Raw genomic sequence first — 22,362 nt, 5'->3', positions numbered from 1 at the left:
TATACTGTAAATCTACATGTATGTTACTGAAAGCATGCAACACTAAACTATCCTTATAAGGTAAGTGGAAATATCATTTATCAAAGCTAGTAAACAGGAAGATATAACCTACATAAGAAAAACCCCACAAACAGCCAAGGAAAAGACACGAGTACTGCCCAAGATTCTGGTACCAAATAATGTGCTTGCATGAAATACTTATTCTAAAGCACATTTAACTGATACAGAGCAAGTATGGCAATAATAAAGTGTCAGGCATGCAAATTATGTAAAGACATGCACATCCCACCAGCAGACACTGCCAAACTGTAATGGGTGAGTAAGGCTTAACTTCTGAACCTGCAATCTTTGAGGAACTTGAAGCCAGATTTGAAACAATGCAGAAGTATTCTCTGCTGACATATTTACCTCAATCCATCAGCAATAAGCTTGGATGAAAAATGGGAACTAAAATAAGGATATGAAACTTCAGTTTACATTTCAACAGGACAGAACTGGGAAAATTCTGTTCTCTGTCATGTGGGTTAAAAAAAGAGAAAAAGCATTCAGTGATGCTACTTTACTTCACACCAACATAAAACACAGTAAAATTTGCTAACCTAACCTCCACTTAGAATCTCTATTTCCCTCTGCTCTTGTCTTCAAGTCAGTTTATTTAGCTCCAGGCTATTCTTCTGGATCTATAACATCAACAATGATTAAAGTAAAAAGCAGAAAAAATTCCTAAATAGACTGGATTTCTTTTTTAAACCTTTGTAGTGCATTCACAGTGAAAAACATGTTTAAAAATCACAAAGCTAAAACTCTTGACTTAAAAATAAAGAATTCTCAGGCTATTATGTATCTTCTTTTGGGGTGGTATGGAACATCCACTTAAATCACTGTGATTCTCAGAGAAAGTGTCTATTTTTTAAAAACAAACAAACAAACATTCTGTTACGCCTCCCGAGGTCTCTAGAGCTACTTACAGTTCCAGAATAAGAATGACATCTGTTTTGTTCTCATAAACATCATGCAGCGTGATCACATTAGGATGTTGAATCTCTTTCAGTATGCCGACTTCGCGCTCGATATCTTCCCGGCTCACTCCACGCCGGCTGGATTTCGTTCTCCGTTTTTTGATGAATTTTGCTGCAAACTGCTGACCAGTGCTTTTCTCACGGCATTTTTTCACTACAGCAAACTGCCCACTAAAAAAAAGAAAAAAAAAAGGAGAAAGAGCGAAGATGAGTGTTTGGTTCAAGGGAGTTAAGAGTAGCCTCTATTTACTATGGTGGGGGAAAACAGCTGTACCTCTGAATTACCAACTTGACTAAAGTACATTACTGCTTTTTATGCAGTCTAGAATAACACCTGAAAAAACCCCAGAAGAGGCAGAAAAGGTACATTAAGGTACTGCTTTTACATCACACAAACGTACATACATACACATTTCAGCATATCCGTAAGTAAAAGGTAACAGCTGTGTAGACCATTGGATTTTTGGCAAATATGTGCATCGGGGATTACTGGAGAAAAGTAATAGTTTCTGTATTTCTCCTTCCATATGCATGTTGAGGATAATTCTTTTTTGGTTCTGCAAGAGAGACAGTCCTTAGTTTCTTCCAATCTATATGATCTGTCAATATTCACTTTATTCTACCTTCACGTTTGGTTTTTTTAAAAGTTTTTAAAACAATACTCTGTTTCAGGATGCTGCTTTTGTTTTTAGTTTTAAAGGCACTGACTAAATACAGTAATATTAAGAATTACAGTTATTATATCATCTTGTTAAGTCGGAAGAGTTTGAAGGTGAGAAAAGTACCAAGGCACTGGGGAACAAAAACCCGTGACTGTGTTACAAATCAGAAGAAACTCCGGGAAGCAGCTGACTCCAGCATGTTATCATTGACATATGAGCCTGTTGCTGCTAGATGTACTACTTCAGATCAGAAATCTCCAGGAATCTAATGCTCAGTTAAAGGAAGTTTTCCTTCTAAGTTTTCTTAATCTCTTGCTGAGGATTCTCTAGCTATTCTGTTCTTGGTTTACTTCACTGTATGAAGAATTTGCAGAATAACAAGACTGATACCAATGAGAAAATTTTCTGAACTTAGCCTACCCTGTTAACTGAAGAAGTGGCGTCCCCTAAAGTGGACTTAGAATAGCGGTTAAAAGCTAAGCCTACTAGGGTTAACTATCTACACAGTGATGCAACATGTAGGCATGTATAATTCCACCCAGTACCTGGAAAAGGAGCTAACCTATATTAGTGGTTAATTAATTACAACTGACAGATGTCTAGGAAGATGCATCACCTGCAAAAAGGGCATTACATAATGACAAAGTGCCAAGTGGGAATCACTCAAAGCTACGCATACCATGCATGAACTGAATGCACAACACTACTTTATTACAGCAGAATGAACATGTGCCACATACACTGACAGAGTAATTAAGCAATTAAGGAATGCATGACAGAAATAGAAGATGATAACTGAGTTTTATGCAATAAATGAAGATAATAAAATGCTGTAAGGGAAAACCAGGCTCATGATTTTTCAATTTAGAGGGCTGATCAGCTGAGAATACTTTATGCTGCTGGGTCACCACTGCCACCATTACTATGCTGACCCGATACAGAACCCTGAGTGACAAATTGTCTTGAACTGGGATAGGCAGTTGGGCGAGGCTAAATGACTGTCACCTGCAGAAGGCAGAGCAGAGATGGATCCTCTCCTGTGAATGGCTAGAAAGGGACTCTAGAGTAGCCGCCACCAGCTCGGAGGCCTTTGAATGTAGCCACAGGCAGTGAAAGAAATAAACTGCGAGAGAAGCAGGCAACAGCCTTTTAAGTTTGAGGTGTTGTTTTATTTCAATATTATGATCACCATTCAAGTTTCATTCTTCCTTATTTCAGAAAACAGTTTATGAACTTGTGAGATGACTTTATGTTGCATGACAAAAATCCTTGCCTTAAATTCCACGCCCCACCAATTCTGCACAAAGTTGTCAAGGACCAGGTTCACAAGACAGGGCCCAACACATTATTATTACAAACCAAGTGGACAGAACAGTGCTTTAGACTGCACTGTATCTGCTTCCCCATTACACATAGGCTGAAAAACCTGCTCCACTTGCCTAGACCTAGTCAGCTCTTGGACACCTGAGAGGTTCATATGGGACTGGCAGATAACGCACAGGACCTCTGAAAGATCTGTGTCATCCTAAACTGGTAGCAGAGGGCTAGACAAGGTACCCTAAGGTACATCAACCTTCTCTGCTTAGTTCAGTTCAACTCCGCAACAACTTTTCCTGCAACAGCGGCTCTGGGTTTGATCTCCAAGGTCTGAGCAATTTTGCCCTGTGAGACAGACAGACAAGAGTGGAGCACGCGCTTAGGTATTTGCACTGCTGCAGAGAAGTGCAAACAGAGTTTTCTGGCCCTTGCTTACATGGGGGCAAAGTGGTGATTCTCTCACTCTCTCCCCCACAACACACACATCTCCACAGAGATATTCAGCTTTATTCAAAAAGCAATCAGCTTTTCAGAAAATTCACAGTTCAGAGAAACGGCCAAGTCGGGTACTAGACAGGTGTAGGCATCACCACAACCCTGAACAGCTACTCAAGCTCACAGACTAGAAAGAATTAAAAAGCCACTGCTTGCCTTCTGGCCACCTGCCTGGTCTTCAGGCTAGAAGCCTAAACTGCCTGACAGCGGAAGAAAAATATTTCTGCTTATGATTCATCCATAGGCTTGAATGCTACGTGGCTAACCACTTTCTTATCAGTGCTTACCTCATAAGTTTGGCAAAAGCTACTGCTTCATTTAAAAAAAACAAAACAAAACAAAACCCCCACAAGGCAAACCAAACCAACCCAACAACAAAACCCAAAAGACTAAAAAACAAAATTACTGTTAACATCAGCTCTGGAGAGGCTGGGACTGAAAAGTAACTCTGAAGTACGTGGACATACAATATATTTTGATATTCAAAAAGATTTAATTATAAAAGTTGACTGGGATTAAGAGTTATCTATGTTTCACTGACAAAGCATGTATCATTGACTTTTGGAAAATTCTGGTATTTGAATTTCTGATCTTTAGCCCTAACAGATTTTTTTTCTTTAGCACTTCTTCACTGAACAGAGTAATGCATTATGGGCTTCCTTCTAAATAAAAAAACATTCTGCAAGTGTTTTTAAACATGCACTGGCTGTGGACCTGTAAGCTAAAGAAAGATGATTTTTCCACAGGATTATTCATATTTGAATTACACCATTCCCCAAAGCCACTTCATGCTTCCAATGCCCTTAAAGCTAAGGCTGTTTAATCTTACTTTGATAATGTGTCAACTATGATGTTGCAGCATGAAGGTGACCTACTGAAACAAAGGGGACCAGGTAAGACAAGTAGATCTCCTCTCTCCTCCTCTTCTGAGCTATGTAGCTTTATTTTTTCGCTCTTCTACTTTTTTCTCCAACTACAACTACCTGTTTGAAGGATGTCCTGATCTATCACAATTCAATATCAAAGTGTTATCAGAAGACCAATACGTTGTTTAAAACCACATGGCTTTATAGATTGGTCCCATTCACAGTTTATTAGGATGTCAGGCTCCAGAAATCTTTGACATTGCTCAAGTCTGCAAGAAAACTACCAACTAAGAGGTATCTAGAGTAAGTGCCAGTTATACACCAAATAACCTTCTTATTGTTGCTGTTGTGGTATTCAGCACATAACACCACAATTAGTTGTTTGTTATTAAATGCTGTACATGCAGATCACACTTAAGCTGCAATCAAAGGGGCTATTTCATGCCTGGGATCCCTAAGCCACACCATTTTACAACTCTCTCTAAACTCCTGTTTTAAAAGCAGAGGAGAGATATAAATCAAAGGGTATTTACTGGGTTTTAAACCCTAGAACTGAAGCGACAAGCTGTTGTAAGTCAGCTCTCTATGGGCTAGCACATTTATACCCAGTAATATTCTCCCACAGATCCTACAGTTTCAGATCCAGCTTTCATTCATACAGCACCTTCAAAGCCAGAAAAGCCCTTTAGTTTTTTAAGTTCCCTTGCTTTTGTAGATTCGATTTAAAGTGGGTGGGGTCAAAAAATGATTGCCATTTTAGGACACAATTACACTGAAAAAAACCCCCAGAAGTAAATCACAAACTCACACTTAATAAAGTATCTGACATAATTTTTTTACCATGTGGCAGAATTAGGTTAAACAGCGAAGCAGGATGACAGCTTGACATGAGAACAAATACTTCTACTAATAACAGTAATTTGGTTTGTGATCTTGTAATTCTTATGCAACCAGCAGTTAATTACTATCCTAAATCCACTCTTTTTGGGACACTTGGCACAGTATCTCCATACCCAGTGATTCTTCAGACTTGCTTCAGAACAAGTGCTTATGCCATTACCTAATCATTACATTTCTCCATCTTTTTTACGTCATAAGATGACACACTGCCCTTCATAATACACATATATATATGCAAAAGTTATGCAGCAAGGTGATGGAATCACCAATAAAGCACCTATACTCCACCCTTTATTGGTTGTGGCTTAGCAGGATCACAAAACAACTACTAAATACAACTACAAGATAACTACTCATTAGCATGAATTATAGACAGTTTTAACTAGAGAGATAGACATTTTAGAATCAAAGGGAAAAACCAAAAAAAGTCCTTTCATTTTTTTCCCAGAAGGATGATCACAGTGATTAGGGGTGGCAGACACCTTATATTTCTCTCCACTCCCAGCCTTCTGCACCAGGTCTTCCCAGCTGGTGCAGAAACTCCCAGTTTCTTCCCAGTGTGAAACTCTTGCCCCAAGAGCCCTCCGAAAGAGGTCTAAGCTGGACACAGAGATGCTCAAGTAACCCCCAGTGTCACTACGTGGGCTGGCCAGAGCAGGGATTCGTGTGGAATTCAGAACTCCCTCAGGCTAATTAAGATAAAAAGACACCAAATGATCAGTTAAACATTTTATTCACGGCAGAAGCAACCTAAACTTGGGAGGCATAACAGTAGGTTGTAGGGTTTCTTGCAACAGGACTTGCCATGGAACTACCTCAGTAACCCGTGTAATCTGTGGCAGCCACATAAATCAGTTCCGGGAAGAAAATAAGGACCTCCGTCCCGTTGAGTCACGAGGTTCAGAGCGGACCCCCTTGCTTTCTAGACTCCTTCTCAGAGAGGAGCCCAGGGGCGGCTGGATCCACTCCTAGTCCAAGGCCACTCCTTGGCCAACGGTTGATGTCTAAAGAGGTGGGGTGTAGGGATTATGGAAAAGGAGAGAGAAAGAGGGAGCAAGACAGAAAGAGGAAAAGAGAAAGATTTCACCAGCCCTGGGTCCAGCGTTGGTCCAGTCAGTCTAAAGGTCCAGTTCTGGTGGGTGTGCGAGCATGTGGGGGCTTCAGTTTGTGTCCTTCTATCATCTCCTCGCCCCTCCTTCAGGCGACCACTCGAACCCATTGGGCTAATTAGGTGTCATGCGCAGTTTGTGCTTTCAGAACCTTGGGGAAGTGGGTCAGTGGGCTTGGGGGTCGTCTCGGGGGTCGTCTCCCCTTCCCTGCAGGCATGACCGTTGTTTGATCTTTGGCCACGCATGGTGAGCTGCCCCGCTCAGCTCAGCGGGTCAGAACAGGAAGCTGCGCACCCTCCGGCAAGCCCTCCCTCCCCTCCGGTTGCTGAAGTCCGGTTGCTGATCGGCTGCTTTTCACCTGCAGATTCCTTGCTGTGCAGGGTTCCTTGTCATGCAGCGCTTGTCGTTAAGCAGAACTTGCCCCACCGTAACGTTTCAGACATTAACTCTTGCAGTCTCTCACACCCAGGGACCAATTTTCTAGTATTTATTGCCACAATAGGGCACACATAGGGGAATTCTCCATGCCACCTTTTGAAGACTGCATTCAAAAGACAAAGTTTAATAGGAGGAGGGGATAGGAATAAGGAAAAGGTGTTATGCTGACATCAGAGTAGTAAGACGTCTTAGTACATTCCTGACACTTAGAAAAAAAAAGTGCCTATTTTAAAAATTTGGTATTCACTACTTAACTCTATATTAAGATCCAACTGCTTTTACTATTTGACTGCTTTTCTTTTAAAAATTATACTAATCCAACAGAAAGAGACTTACATAATACTATTAGATTAGCCCATGAAAGAAAGTGCAACTCGACCACAGAGCCATTTGTTTTCCCCAATAAAACAATTACTAGCAGACTGTGAACACCTGTTTTTCCTTGGAGATCTGCAGCAGGGAAGGCCAACTGAGCAGGTGATTTCCACCCCCAGTTGCCTCTCAGCATCAGGCAGATCCATCAGTCACCACTGCCACATACAGCTGCCTGTCATCAAGGACATCCGAGCTGCTTCTGCTAATAAAGGTTAACTCTCACAAAACTCTCCGGTGAGGCAGCAGTACCTAACTGAGTCTTTTACAAAGGAAAGGAAGACTTCTCCACAAACTGTGAAGGGTTATAGCTACATTAAGTACCTCTCCACTTTCTAAATAAAGCAAAACAACGTTTTCAGTTCAGCTGCAATGCCAAATTGGAGGCAACCTCTTTCCTCTCTCTCCCTTTAGAGTCTTGCAAAAGACGGTAAACTTTGAGGCACTTGAGAGCCTCTCTTGTGTGTGTAATGCTTACAGTGCTGCAGCTGAGAGTCACTAGCACAAAGCATTGCACTTACCCCATTGAGGAGATAAGCTATTATCAGCATTAGCAGGGTGGGGTAAGCCATGGTTAATGGGTTAATAGAGCACTCCAAGCAGATGCGACTGGGAAGCGGTAGTATTTCATGCGTACTATGCTCAAAAGACAATCTGTTTCATGGAACAGCAGATTTAGTGCTAGCTACCAGTATTATGCCCACAAAGAAAAATCTTTATTGATCTTGACAGATAAAGAAACTGGGATACTCTAAAACAAGGTGTCTTGCCAGGTAGAATTTCTCTAAGTGTGCATGCATATATTTTCTTTTCCCCACAGAGGGCATGTTAGGGAACATAAGGGCCCTTTCCCCAAATCATGTTTTTAATTTTGCAGCCAACCAAAGAGCACAGGCAGATGGGGAATGAATGCAGGACTGACTGATAAGCTCATAGCATATTTGTTTAGGCTCTGAAAGTCAGAAATACTTGTACAGTGCTCACAATTTTTGTGCCCCTTCCTTTGCCCTGCAATGTTTAATTCTCTAGCACAGGTGCTGAGAGAATGCTAGAAGTATTATTTAGCTGCAAGCCTTGGAGAGCTTTGAAAAGAAATGGCAAACATGAAGATGGGAACATCGCAGGACAGCTGTATCTGAAGGATACATGGATCCTGGATAGATGATTAGGCTATTTATCCTTCCCCCTGCAACAGCTCTGGCAAAACAGTTTTCAACATAAGTAACAAGTTTACACTTCAAGTGCTGGCACAGACACACACATCTCAGTTGACAGTGGAGTTGTCTGCTTTGTGTCCCCGGTGGAGAAATGCATTTTCACAGTCCACAGTAAGTCTAAGCGGCTGCACTCAAAGTACTGGTCCACTCTGTAACATGAAGGAACAGCACCTAATTACTCAGTAGGAGAAAGAGCCACAAGCACCTAAAGCCTACCCATCACTGTAAACCTATTTAAGCTGCACATAAACACTTGTTACAGGAAAGGGCACACTGGCCATAGTGAAAAAAAACCAGTACTAAAGAAAAGAGGTGAAAGAGGAGTTAAATGTGATACAGCATTTAACCTGAAGAGAAAATACTCAAATGCTAGAGTGACTAAGGAGGAGAATAAACCAGCTGAAATCTGATGCTGCACCACAGAGATCATTGGTAGGATTGGTCTTTTCCAACTACTACTAATATAGAAAAGCAAATACAAGGACTTACTCAAACTTGATCATAAAACTATAAATAGCAGAGTACTGCAAGTACAAGGGCAGAAGAGTAACACACGTTACACAATTGGGCGGTGCATTGCCAACATGTATGGAGTTTAAATCAAGTTGTAATTTATACCCATCAGTAAGATGCATGCTGATACACTTTCCTTAGAAATATTTTGGAAAAGCAGCAAAGCCAAAAAGAGCAAGGACAGCAAGGAAGGGGAAGCAGAGGGAAAAATCAGATTTATAAAGCAAAGACAAACAAATGTACTGACAACTGGTATTTCCTAACTTCTGAGTTCCTTGTTATGCATAGATGTGTTTACACACTCATGAACTCCATAAGTGTCTCTTAAATTCCCTTTCCTAATTTCTGATTTAGACTATCTTTTGGTGTCAAATTACCAAGTTTCAGAATTACCCTAATCCCAATATAGTGACTCAATGTATGTGATGATAAAATAGTTTGATTATATTTCAGTATGAATATACCAAATATTTCATTTAAAGTTACTTTACCAAAACATCCAAAGTATAAAAGGGACTTCTTTCCTTATGTAATATTTTAAGCACCCCCCTCAACTTTCAAAATAATCTGTATTATTACTCTATGAAATACTTCCAGTTAGAAAAAACATTGCATTATCAGATACCATCTTTTGCCTGTATAAATCAACTGACACCTCTGCTGTACTACCTATGCAAATACAGTCCAAACAGTGTAACTGTAAACTTATTAAAGAAATTAATAGAAACAGTCTGATAGTATCTATGACAGATGATACCACAAGATGACGCAGTCAGAATCTGAGGTTTCAAACACTGTAAAAAGCAAGTGAACTAAGTTAACTTTTTAAGGATATCCATAGCCTAAACTACCTACCATAACTGTATAACTGAAGTCAGGTTGCAGGATGGACCAGAAAGTGAAGAATCACAGAAGTAGGGAATTTGTCCAACCTGTTCTTTTCTCCAGCACTTTATAAGCTCATGCCTCATATTCTTGTGGTTTGGTTATTTTAAAAGAAACTCATTGTGCATTTCAGCTATGTATCTATCTCCTGCAGAAATCCTCTTGTGCTGTTAGTCTCAGTATATTAGGCTGATGAAACTGGAGGTCTCTGTTGTTCTGCTGCTTTCTGCAATTTCATGAGGCTGCTAATGGACTTCTTCAGATGTTTACTAAGCTTACAGGAAAGTGATTTTTCAGTCTCTTCATTGTCTTCTTAGAAGCCCAGAGGAGTCACTAGTCCTAAGGCAGGACATGATAAAGAACTTTACCTATGACAGAGCACAAGAAAGATACCACATTGTTTACTGTTTATTATTATTTCTTACGTGCTTTATATTGCTCTGAGTCATGTATGAAAAATTTTAGAGGACTAATTACATGGGATGATGGACTAAAAGAGGGAGAGATGGAAATACAGAAGACTAGTTCTTCGTCTGTGTACATGTATATTCAGTACTGAATGGAAGACTATGCTACAGAGTGTCTTCATGATACCAGTTCATCATAGTATTATTATGCCAGTTTCTGGACCATGCATTTAAAAAGGCAAGTGATCAAGGGTGTGACTGGCATTGCCAAGGCTCACTACACAGACATTATCCACATACAGATTCGGTCAAGATCGCATCTCACTGAACACAGCTCCCCAGAATGGTAATTACTGTTAAGCATGAGCAGATTAATCAGATGACTCTGGCTGGCTCAGAGAAAAGGGGATGAAGAAAGACAGCTAGATTTGGGACATTTTTAGTGTACTGTACCCACATGTTGAAAGTAAGGCCAAGCACACCAGTACACCTTCCCGTGACCCTTCCCCAACACCCTCACCTAAAGAAAAGGGGCTGATCTTCTTGGGATTTTCTCATTCTACTCAGAGAAGTATGACAAAATTTTTTCAACTTAGTTAATGCCAAACAAGTTGAACTGTCGGAGCATGTATGCATGCACACACCTGTGCATATATTTGCTGAGCTGAAAAGCACTTATTAACTAGTACAGTCCATCACACAGAGATGATGGAAAGTGGATCCTATGTATCAGCAATTTGACAGTAAAATTAAGCTGCAGATGACTGAAGAATTGTTCGCATTTAGAAACAAGAAGTTTAGAAGAAATGTAATCTCGTGATGATTAGGCTTAATTTTGTGAAGTGGAACAAAGGAAGAGTTTAAAAGAAGTCCAGCTCTTTCCCTCCTGTTTACATGCAATACATGTAAATGTTTTCACCCACTCTCTGTGTACATATAAATATGTCATTATGTCTTTATACATCACAAGAGCATTGTAAAAACAGGATACAATAGTAAAATATGACTGCAGATTTTGCTTATGGTTTATTTTATACACACTATACTGTGGACTGAACAGATAGATATTTGATATATTCTATCTTTGTAGGCAGTAACTGAGTTACTGTTCTTGAAAGGGTTTTAATTAGAAACATAGCACCCTGAAAAAGAAATTAAGAGTTAAAAAGCCTGCAACGTTTGCATCCTGCTGATGTACTTTGCCTGAAGGCTAATGCATAGCCCTTGCCAAGTATGGCTGCTATGTAAACGAGTAAGAGAGCAGTCCTCTCTTTTATCCAAGCAGAGCACCTTCACATTTTTTCCCGTTTAAGGAAGGCTTTGTTTCAAGTCAGGGCTCTAAACTGAACAAGATTTCAGCATGCAAAATGTGTTCTGACTGGGTAACACCAGATCTCCCCACAAAGTTGCAAATACATCTTCTCTCTGCAATTCCCGAGCGTTGGCATATGACCTCCAAGTGGGGAGAAGAGTGGAAGGAATTACGAAACACAAAGTTAGATATGCTTTATTGTATGATTCAATGTGAAAGCAGTTATGAAAACACTTGAAAAAAATAGCAGCGTAGGTTCTGTTTGAAACAGAGGCCACTTGTATTTCCCTTCTGTAGTCCACCTACTTGATATTTCATTAGATGTGACTGAACCGTGGTTTACTTCACCACTTTAAAGGGATGTTTAGGTAAGTACTTAAGGCAAGATGCATCACACATTACAGTATAGGAAAAGGTAAATGGTGTTCAAGAACACTTTAATTACCCAAAATAAAGGCAAAGATTAAAATATAACCAAGCATTAAAACAGAAACATGTATAGCAAATTTAATAAAAATAAATCACATGACGAACATCACCTCTGAAGACTCTATCTGCATTGAACATTGCTTTGTCTCTGTATAAAGATACCATTCGTCTTAGTTCAAAATAATAAGGAAGAAGAATACAGGAGTTATAGCAAGAATAGAAAGCTCTGTACAAACCAAGCAAGAGTCTCTTGTATATACAACACTTCAACAAATACTTACTGTTCAAACTGAATTGCCACACAAAGCATGTAATTGTGAGACACAGTCAAGGTTTACCAAGGCATTTCATCATTGTTTAAATATATAAAACAATTAAGTTTACCTAGGACTTTAAATAAGAGTTAACATCCATAAACGCAAATTGGCAGATAACAACTCCATAGTGTAGCAGAGATTTCATTAAGTCCTTCAAAAGCCACCTGCTCAGAAGAAAATGCTTTGCAAGAAAGATGAATCTTAAAGACTCTGCACAGTCCTTAAGCTTAACCTCTGAAGCTGCCCAAGTTGTCTATACACTACGTTACTTGAGTCTTAAGTTCAGCTTAACATTTTTATTGATTTTCCATCTTTTAAGGGGAAAAAAAATTTTCCTACGACTCAGTTTCCTTCAATTTAGGTCTTTGTAGAATGAATTTAATTTCTGTTTTCCCAGGTTGTCTTCAAATTTCTTATGGCATTAAAAAGAATCCTTATAATTTTCATTTTCATAGCCAATAAAAGAGGGATTTATAAAATTCAGATGCAAAATAAGTGAAAAAAACCCACACGTGAAATCATTACTTTATGATCAAGACACGACACAGAACAACCTCACACAAAACGTTATGCAAATGTGTAAGACTTAATACTGATGGATACTTTAGAAGATTTAAGCATTCACACAGAAGTCTTCAAACTATTTCTCTGAGTAATATTTTTCTTTTCAGCACTGATACGACAATCATGTTGGGAAGCACTTGAAGATTCCTGGAAATCACTCCCATCTGTTAAATGTAATACTACATCTGCTTTCCAGTGAAGACCTTTGAATAAAATGTTTTATTGCTTTAAACATACAGCTGCAACCGTCTCATGAGTTTACCTCCTGATTAAAAACAATGGCAGGGGCAACAAAACTGACAAGTCCACGATTTAAGAGAGTTTGGAGTGTGGCACCTCCTACTCCTCACCCTCCTTTCCTTTCTTCCCCCCTCAATCGTGAATTCGTTTCCTGGTTACAATACAACCATTAAACGAGGCTTGCTGTCACAGGGTGGCCCACTGTGGAAACATGGTGAGACACTGTGCAACGTGCACCACTCATTTTGCTGTATTGCTTCTACTGCTGTATTGCTAGCTACTATTGCTAGTAGTCTTCCTTGATGAAAGTTTTGCAATACAGATGAAACACCGCTTGTTTGCCTTTCACCTTTTTTGAAACACTGACTTTTGAATAAGCTGCATGGTTTCATAGGCTGTTTAGCTCTGCTGTTTACCACCTTCAAGCCTCTTTGTCCCATCTGCTGTGTTCTTTTAATATAATTGAAAGGTTTCCTCCTCATTATTTTCACAACTGTCAGCCCACTATTCATTTTCTTTGCTAAGCACTCTTAATTCCAGGTTTTTATGATCTCCACCTTTCGCCTTCAACCTCAGCTCTCTTGAGTCCAACTCTGCTGTACCTTGCTAAATCTCTGCATTTAAGCCACAGTGTCCAAAACTTGGAAAAATTACAAATTCCTCCTCACTCCTTCCAACTCTGCTCTCTTCTTTATTGCTTTTCCCTGTGCTTACACATTCACCTGACTCCATTGGGATGGCCAGGTACTCAGGTCTCTTCCTGAGGCACAATTAAAGAAACGAATCAGTAGTCCCCACAAAGTGCCTCCTAGAAGAGACGCCCTTCTCCAGATCACCCTCTTGCTGCATATACTATGTCCTGAGCACATTTGGTTTCCTTCCGACTTGCCTAGCTTACCTTCGCAATAAAATGGCAAAGCACACCAAAGAAACATACCTGGGAAAAAAACCCAACCAAACAAACCACCCTGACAATAATGCTTCCTTTCTGGATTAAACAGAGTGCTGCACCCAAAATGTGGCATTCACTCTTTCCCAGCATGTTTAACACTCAGTAGAGCTTATTTATTACATAGAAACAATCAGTCAGAACCTATTAAGTTCTCGACTATGTATGTATGTAACAGGTGGACTCATAGCATGTTCAAGTTACAATACACAGTCTTAAAGAAATTCTTTATTATAATCTAAATAAAGGAATAAAGAGTAAACTGTAAGTTAATAATTTAAAGCTTCTACATACCTCATTAAAAAAAATACAATTCTACTACTTTCGAAGTTATTTATTTTATTTAGATAGCTGAATAACACTTGTAACAAGTTTTTTAAGGAATAAATAAAAAATAAAAACATATATGCACAAAGTCTAAATTTAACTTAACAGCTAAGTGGCAGATGGCACATCATGTGGTTACCCATCAATCTGCAGCATTGGCAAAAGGATTAATCTACAAATCCTGCTGCATAACCAGCATCAATATAGAAAGTATCTGCCTCCCCCCTCCCCACCCCAGCCATATTCTCCCCTCCTCTCCATCTCACATGCACAAAAAAAAAAAAATCTGTTTCTTATGTAATGGTATTTCAGTAGGAGATTCTTGGACATTTACCTATCCGTTTGTTTTTGGACCCAGGCCAGTCCATTTTTAAGTACTGCCCCATTTAAAGTACAAACCATCTGAAGTTCCTGTATTTGCCAAGATGTTTCACTTCCAGGAATTCTGTTACATATGAAGTTTCACATCACTTTTCTAATTCCAATCCACTATTCTTCCAAAGATGTAACCATAATTTCCACTGATTTGCTTTAGGTTTTTTACCTCCTTTCTCTCCCACTCCCAATTATTCTAAGTGTTGGTATCAACAGTGCCACCATAACTGAACTAAAGGAAACAATTATCCAAAAACACAGCAAATTAATTTTTCTTTGGCTTACTGTAGATAGCTCTAACTTACAGCATCTAAACATTTTTTAAAAGTTACTCCAAAGACAGAAAGGGTGAGGGCATTCATATGCTCTCCAATATGAATGCATAGTACAGATGCAATGGCTGGAGGGAGGGGAGAGAGAAGACAGTTACAAGCTTGCTTTTTTTTTTTTTTAAACCATTTCTACCCAAACCCCCATAACTCTCTAACATAACACATAACTAACTCTTCAACTCCTTTCCTTCCAGGGGAAACAGAGCCTGCAACCTAACAACTCAATCTATGGACTTTTTTGTTGAAACATAAAAATGTTGAAACATGCTGAATTGAAGATCACTGCTCTTTGTTACCTTGGTATTGGTTTTGTTTAACCTGGAAATACTTAGTTTTAGGACTTTGTGCTACAACAACAATCACAGCGTACTTGTGAAAGCAATGGATGAAAACCACTAGTGCCAAAATCAGCCACTTTGCTCTCTTCATTAAAAACACAGTGTTTTCTTCCTTTGGTAGGATTTGAAAGTGCTGTTGTGGAGCACTAGAGAGACGACAAATTTGGAGCATGACGGCTGAATAATTACACGGACTCAGGTTAAGCGTGCATTTTATTCGCATGAGTGCTCCTTGTGGAACAAGAATGAGGTCTCCAGTTAGACTTCCAGATGGAATTTGAGAAGAGGGGAAAACGTCAAGTCTTTGGAGGGCTGATTGGCTAACTTTTTCAGAACATAAAAATGCAAAATAACAGCATAGCACTGAAAATTAAACAGCTCATATCAAATTAATAACAGAAATAGGTGCATCATCATTTTATTCATCTACTGGCTCTCTTTAATTGTCTGAAATAAAACAGTAACACCACCACCATCCTTTGGGATTCCACTTATTTGTGTTCCAGATTCTTAATGGTATCCAATTCCTCTCAAAAACCATCTAATTTTCCTTGCACAGTTTTTAACATGCTTTCTGCCTATAAGCACTTACTTTGACCCATCACAAAAAAGCCAGTAATATGCATTTAGTTAAAAAAAGAGCATTAAAAGCTTCATTTTTCAGTGTTAGTGCTGCTATGCAGAGAATACCATAAGCATTTTTTCTGTGCTTATAGGCTATTGATCTTCTTTTGAAGCAGAGAAATGGATTAAGTGATTTCTAGAGATGTCATCATGTTCTAGCTTTATACTTTATATAAAACAGCTCATTGTTAAAAATGCATGTTTTTCCAAACGCTCTAAATCTGCATTTTACTGAATGAAGGTAGAAAAACTACTGTGCCTTAAGAAAGATTAGGGAAGTAGTAGTGATCCAGATTTAAGGTCATTTGAACAAAAGGATCTCTGGAGACAGCAGCACTCTGCAGCATCCAGAACTTACCTGAGTGCCATGATCTGGGATTCAGACTTTCATACTTCCAATATTAATACAACCTACTTAACGGCTAAGTTCCTCGAGTGGCAAGTTGTGCCTTATTTTCACTCCAAGTTGTACTTGCTATGAAAGATTAATCTACTGCATAGCTCCTAAGCTTCAACTTGCTAGAGAAAGCAACTCGATTATGCATGGCATGACTGGGGCTATGCTGCAAGGCAGCATGTGCGCAGGCAGCCGTCCGCCCGAAGCAGCAGCTGTCACTTGGTGATCTTCTGCGGGTACCGAATGCCTCCTCTACTCCAGCTGCACTTCTGCAAGTGGATGTTGCACACAGAAACTCTCTCCTGTAAGCTTTCACCTAACACCACCTCGATTTCTTACTTCAACAGTCAGTATTTTGAAGCAGTCCAAAGTCCACATGCCTACTTTGATGACATTTATGAAAGCTGTGAAAACTATTACATTGAAGGAAAGGTTAGAGACTCTTGTAAGCAGTGCATATACTTTCACAAACACAAGCAGTATGCTCAATGAATATCAGCAGTGAGAATAAATATGAAAGAAAAAAAAGGAAGAAAAAAGGAAGAAAAAAGGAAGAAAAAAGGAAGAAAAAAGGAAGAAAAAAGGAAGAAAAAAGGAAGAAAAAAGGAAGAAAAAAGGAAGAAAAAAGGAAGAAAAAAGGAAGAAAAAAGGAAGAAAAAAGGAAGAAAAAAGGAAGAAAAAAGGAAGAAAAAAGGAAGAAAAAAGGAAGAAAAAAGGAAGAAAAAAGGAAGAAAAAAGGAAGAAAAAAGGAAGAAAAAAGGAAGAAAAAAGGAAGAAAAAAGGAAGAAAAAAGGAAGAAAAAAGGAAGAAAAAAGGAAGAAAAAAGGAAGAAAAAAGGAAGAAAAAAGGAAGAAAAAAGGAAGAAAAAAGGAAGAAAAAAGGAAGAAAAAAGGAAGAAAAAAGGAAGAAAAAAGGAAGAAAAAAGGAAGAAAAAAGGAAGAAAAAAGGAAGAAAAAAGGAAGAAAAAAGGAAGAAAAAAGGAAGAAAAAAGGAAGAAAAAAGGAAGAAAAAAGGAAGAAAAAAGGAAGAAAAAAGGAAGAAAAAAGGAAGAAAAAAGGAAGAAAAAAGGAAGAAAAAAGGAAGAAAAAAGGAAGAAAAAAGGAAGAAAAAAGGAAGAAAAAAGGAAGAAAAAAGGAAGAAAAAAGGAAGAAAAAAGGAAGAAAAAAGGAAGAAAAAAGGAAGAAAAAAGGAAGAAAAAAGGAAGAAAAAAGGAAGAAAAAAGGAAGAAAAAAGGAAGAAAAAAGGAAGAAAAAAGGAAGAAAAAAGGAAGAAAAAAGGAAGAAAAAAGGAAGAAAGGAAAAAAAAAAAAAGAGCTGCAAGTCCATATCAGCATTACTAAGAAGAGTAGTCTCTTAAAATTCAGCTTCTCTGCCAAAACGGAGAGCCTTTTTCTAAGTTTGGTTTTGACTAACAGGATGCCAGGAGATTTGTCATTCAAAACAGTTGTGTATTTATAATCACTAACATTGCATTGGGAAAGTTTCACTTTCTACAGTAATTCAGCAGTCTACAAAAGGCTCACACGCATCAATTCCAGCTTTCAGCATTGCAGCTCTTTCTACTCAGATGAAGAGTTACACATCAGAATAAAAATGCAGTCACATGGACATCAGCATAACAGTCACTGCAAGCTGCAACTGAAATCCTTTCTTCCCCTGGTACAAGGGCTGAGAGCAAAGGAGTGCACAAACTACAGGAAACGTTTTAGAAATTATGGTCTTAATCAAGGGGTACTTCTCTAGACTTTTGCATTGCAGAATTGGAAATTGTCATGTATTACCTGGCCTTGCTGCTCTTCACCCTCTTGCTTTATATATTATAGATATGCAATACTACACCAGAGATAAAACAGGTGGGTAACTTGGGGACACTTGGTTAAGGGATGAAGCATGTCTCAACACAGGTCCAAAATAAAGCAATGATTTTTGAATTCACAAATCACTTCGTAAACAGAGCTTTTACAAGAGTATCCTTCCAGAAAGCTGGTATTCTCCAGTTAGAGCAGGCAAATGAGAGGGTAGTGCCCCTACAGAGAGCAGTATCCAAGTCCATCCCTCAGCTGTGCTCTGCTCCAGAGAGTTACAAATGAGCAAGTAGGGGATTTGTGCTTCTTCCCCATTGCTACCCACCAGCAGTGCGCTCCCTAGATTCAGTTCCTCCTCTTGACTCTACTTGGGACCTCCATACATCCCAACTGAAGATAGGCAGGGCCCTGGAAAAAAGCAGAACCAGTTGCCCAGGGGCATTTCAGTATTTCCAATAAATTTCTCTGCACATCACTTCCCTCTCCATCCTTCAAGAGGTATTGTACTGCACCCCCTTTGCTGTCATGACTTCCTCAAAAATATCATAAGAAATTCACTTCCTAAAAGTGTTAACTCTTTACCTAATAGATTTCAGAGGCTTAGGGAGGAGTACTCTTGACATGCTGGAAGGGTACAAAGGGCTTTTGGTTAATTTTAGCTCTGCATCAAAGTTCTCTTTGGGAAGTTTTGGTCAGACATTTCTGTATTACATGGTATTCTAATAAAAACGAGCTGCCCACAAGTGACAGCCTGCTTACAGAAGATATGTTTGTGCTAGTTGCTACATATTTTTGCATGTGGAAATAAATGACAGACAATCCTGAAATATTTCACTTCACAAGCCGCAGCCTACTTTGATCTTTGATTTTCTAGATACAGACTTTTCAAGTAAAGACCTCAAATATTAAACAGCACTAATTCCTGAAATTTTCTTATATCTATTGCCTTCTTGACAAAGCTATAGTCCCAAGGAAACAGACAGAAATGCATCAAGCTCCTGTAGTACCAGCACAGCTATAACTAATTTTTGCTGCATTTTTTTGTTACAAATCCAGCTCACAGAGGCATTTTATTTTGGCCTCGAGAACACAAATTCCATTTATGCATTTCCTTCCTTTTTCTGTCATAAAGTAGCATTCATATGCATGAGTTGCATCTACTTGAAACATTACCTGGAGCAATGTTTCTCTTAGCACGGACTGCTACTGTTTCTTTCACAGAAGCAGGAATCTCTAATAAAAACTGTGATGTCAGATGACTGTGTGCCTCTCCACAGCTTGCTGCATGCACCCCCTGTGCCAGTGAAACGGTAAGCAGCCTGCCTTTCCTACCACCAGCCACCAGCTTTTCAGGTCAATACAAATTGTCTCAGGGAGGCCAGCACAATGCGCTCTCCCCCAGTGTCATGCTTCATTTTGTTCTTTTTCATGTTAAAGTGTCAGACAAAGAAAAATTGCTCTGATGGGGGGTTTCTCTCGGCTCTTTACACAGGGAAAAAACGTCAATGAGGAACTACAAGAGAGCAAGAGATCAGCGTGGTAGTGCATTTCCCACAACTGGTCTTGCAGAATAGTTTGACGAAGAACAAATCTTAATTGTCCTTTTTCATTCTGGGGAAAGAGGTCTTTTAAGAGGAGCTTACTGTGCTTTGTAAGAGGACCTGTGCTGCCAGAGGCAGGGTCTGGCAAGCAGCATTTTCTTGTTTCACCTCCTGTAAAGGTCTCACGCCCACCCACAAAAAGCAGCAGCGGCTGCTCCTTAGGAGGCCAGCACTCCAGCGCAGCTCCGTGAAGCGGGGGGACAGCCCTGCATTTCGTAGGACGGCTCCCTCCCTATTCATGGTGCCTCAGTAACCTGCCGCAAGGCTGCTTCGTGTTTCTGCTTCTCAGCGTGCAAAGCTCCCCCTTTCAAATCAGAGTTGTGCTATCCCTCCATGCCACAGTGCTTCTGCAACTATTTTGACTGCTCAGTCAATTTCACCCAGTACCGCAATGCTGGGTGCCAGAAAATGTCGCCCTTTTTACCTGCTGACCAGGAGCTGGTCACCCCTGGTAGAGCCGGGAGTCCTCAGGCAGGCCCCTCCGCCGGTGGGAGGGAGACGACGCTCGGAGATGGGGTCGGCGCCACCTCCAAAAGCACTCCTTCCTGCTGGGGCGACCGCAGAGAGAACACGACCGAGCGTTTGGCTGGCGAGAGGTGAGCGCCCGGCAGGCAGCCCTCTGCAGGCATGGTTACCCCCACGAGACCGCAGGCCTCGGCGCCAGGGCAGCACAGCACGCACCTCCCAGAACAGGGGGAACGCCTCAATCGCTATGCCGTTCGAAGGTATGGGGCCAAAAACCAAACCCCATTTGCTCAAAGAGAGCAAGCCCGAGTCCCCAGAACGTCTTGGTTTCTTCCACTGTCCTCTCCTGTCTCGCACGTGGAGGCGAAGCGCCTCACAACATGTCAGGAAGGCAAGTGTGCGGGTGTGCAAACAGCATTCTGGATGCACAGTGTCACTGCAGGAGAGACTGTTTTGTTATGGAAACCTCTACGGTGCCTCCGCTGTGACCAGCTGTGAGCAACTACTATATGGCACGCTCTTCAGCATTCACAAAAAAATTAAACGAAAGCCACTTGTGGTCTTGGTAGCCTGTCCAGAAAACGTGGTGGCACCCAAGTTTGCATCTGCAGAGCAACAGCCGCATGTCAAAGTCCCCCCTCCCTCACGGGTCAGGTGTTTCTCTCATATTCACAGCAAGAGCCCCTTTGGCCTCACACATTCATCACAGAGGAACACCGACACCATGCCAGAAGGAAAACGAGTTTTAGAGAGAAGGAAAAAAGAAAAAAAAAAAAAGAAAACAACCCACAAAATAAAAAAGGATTGCCAGAAGTGGAAAAGCACTAGGTCACCAAATAAAGACAGCTCCCTTCCTACTTCCTAGAGTGACAACAGTGAAATTTCTCTAGTAATTAATGAGTTTGCACAGGTGTTACTCCAAGTGTAACCGTAAGACTGTCTAGCTGGCAGTATCATCACTGAAGTGATAGTGTGCTGCTGGCAACAGAGAAAGAGAGCAGGGCTCAGCTACCACAGCACACGATAACTACTGTGGGGCTGGCAGTCAAAAATCAACTTGTAGGCTTGACATGGAAATCTGTCAAATGGCACAGGGAGTCCCCAAACACCTTCCCAGCTGAAACTATTCAATCACACTTGAAGAGTCAGAAAAGCTTCTGAATTACTTTTCATTATCTTGGCAACAACAAAAGACACACTAGTGAGCCTTAGCTCTTTTATAACACTGCTTAGGCTTAAATTCACTGGTATTCTCAATGAACTCACTAGGTACAACTTAAGATATTTATTGCTGTTTTTGAAAGCCTTCTCAAAGCATGGAAAAAAAAAAATTCTTCAGCATCAGAGAAAGTTTATCTCAAGCTTTGTCTCAAAGAACATTTGAGTAAACAAGCCAAAATGCTGACAGATGCGTGGGTTCAGGCTTCCACTAGGTAGTGAACACGGTAAGTGCAGGCATTGCTGCAAGCAGCCAGACACAACCTTTGTCAGGGATGCAGATATGAACCGTCACCACAGTGAGCACAAATGCCTCCCAACAGAGGTTCCTCAAAAATTCATGTCCTTTCGGAAGACACAATGCAGCAGCAGTTGCACGGGGAAAAAGAAGTTACCATGCAGCTGTAAACAACCCTGCACACAATGACTTCACCACGGTGCTAAAAGAAGACGGTTTATCAGAGATGGGAATGTGATGATAAGATGAAACTAGATGGCAGAATGGCTTGAAGCAGCACCCACATGAAAGATAACGTGATCTCTGCTGAGCGGGCTGTAGATGCTACTGCTAGCACTACCTAAGCACAAACACAGCTTTCTCATGACTGCAAGTACAGGGAGTACTAGAATTACAGTGAGCACAAGGGACACTGCCCTCTTCTGAAGACGTTACAGAAAACCCACAACCACGTGGAAAACAGACCGCTACCAAGAAACAGTCACTCTTTTTCTGGCCTCACATGATTTTTCATGCCATAACATTGAAAATCTTTTCCCCATCTGACACATGACTAGCAGAAGAAATAACCTTCAGTCAATACCACCAGGGTAGCACAAAAAAGGCCGACACTGGAACTCTAAAAATGAAAT

General features: G+C 40.2%; 1 protein-coding gene across 4 annotated transcripts in view; it reads right to left on the bottom strand.

Annotated features, from left to right (window-relative positions):
- The window catches only part of DAPK1 (death associated protein kinase 1), a 94,734-nt gene that overhangs the window by 50,953 nt on the left and 21,419 nt on the right, over positions 1-22,362 (bottom strand). For 2 of the 4 annotated variants that reach the window (XM_075021417.1, XM_075021418.1), the window contains exons 2-3: positions 9,764-10,161; positions 969-1,190 (exon numbers count right to left, since the gene is read on the bottom strand). In XM_075021417.1, coding sequence (XP_074877518.1) covers positions 969-1,190; positions 9,764-9,879 — 338 coding nt within the window. In that variant the 5' untranslated portion in view covers positions 9,880-10,161. The remainder of the gene's footprint in view (positions 1-968; positions 1,191-9,763; positions 10,162-22,362) is intronic. The other 2 variants (XM_075021420.1, XM_075021419.1) reach the window with 1 other exon arrangement.

The sequence above is a fragment of the Buteo buteo genome, chromosome Z (assembly GCF_964188355.1).
Source record: "Buteo buteo chromosome Z, bButBut1.hap1.1, whole genome shotgun sequence".
Lineage (NCBI taxonomy): Eukaryota > Metazoa > Chordata > Aves > Accipitriformes > Accipitridae > Buteo > Buteo buteo.
This window is presented reverse-complemented; position numbering and strand designations above follow the sequence as displayed.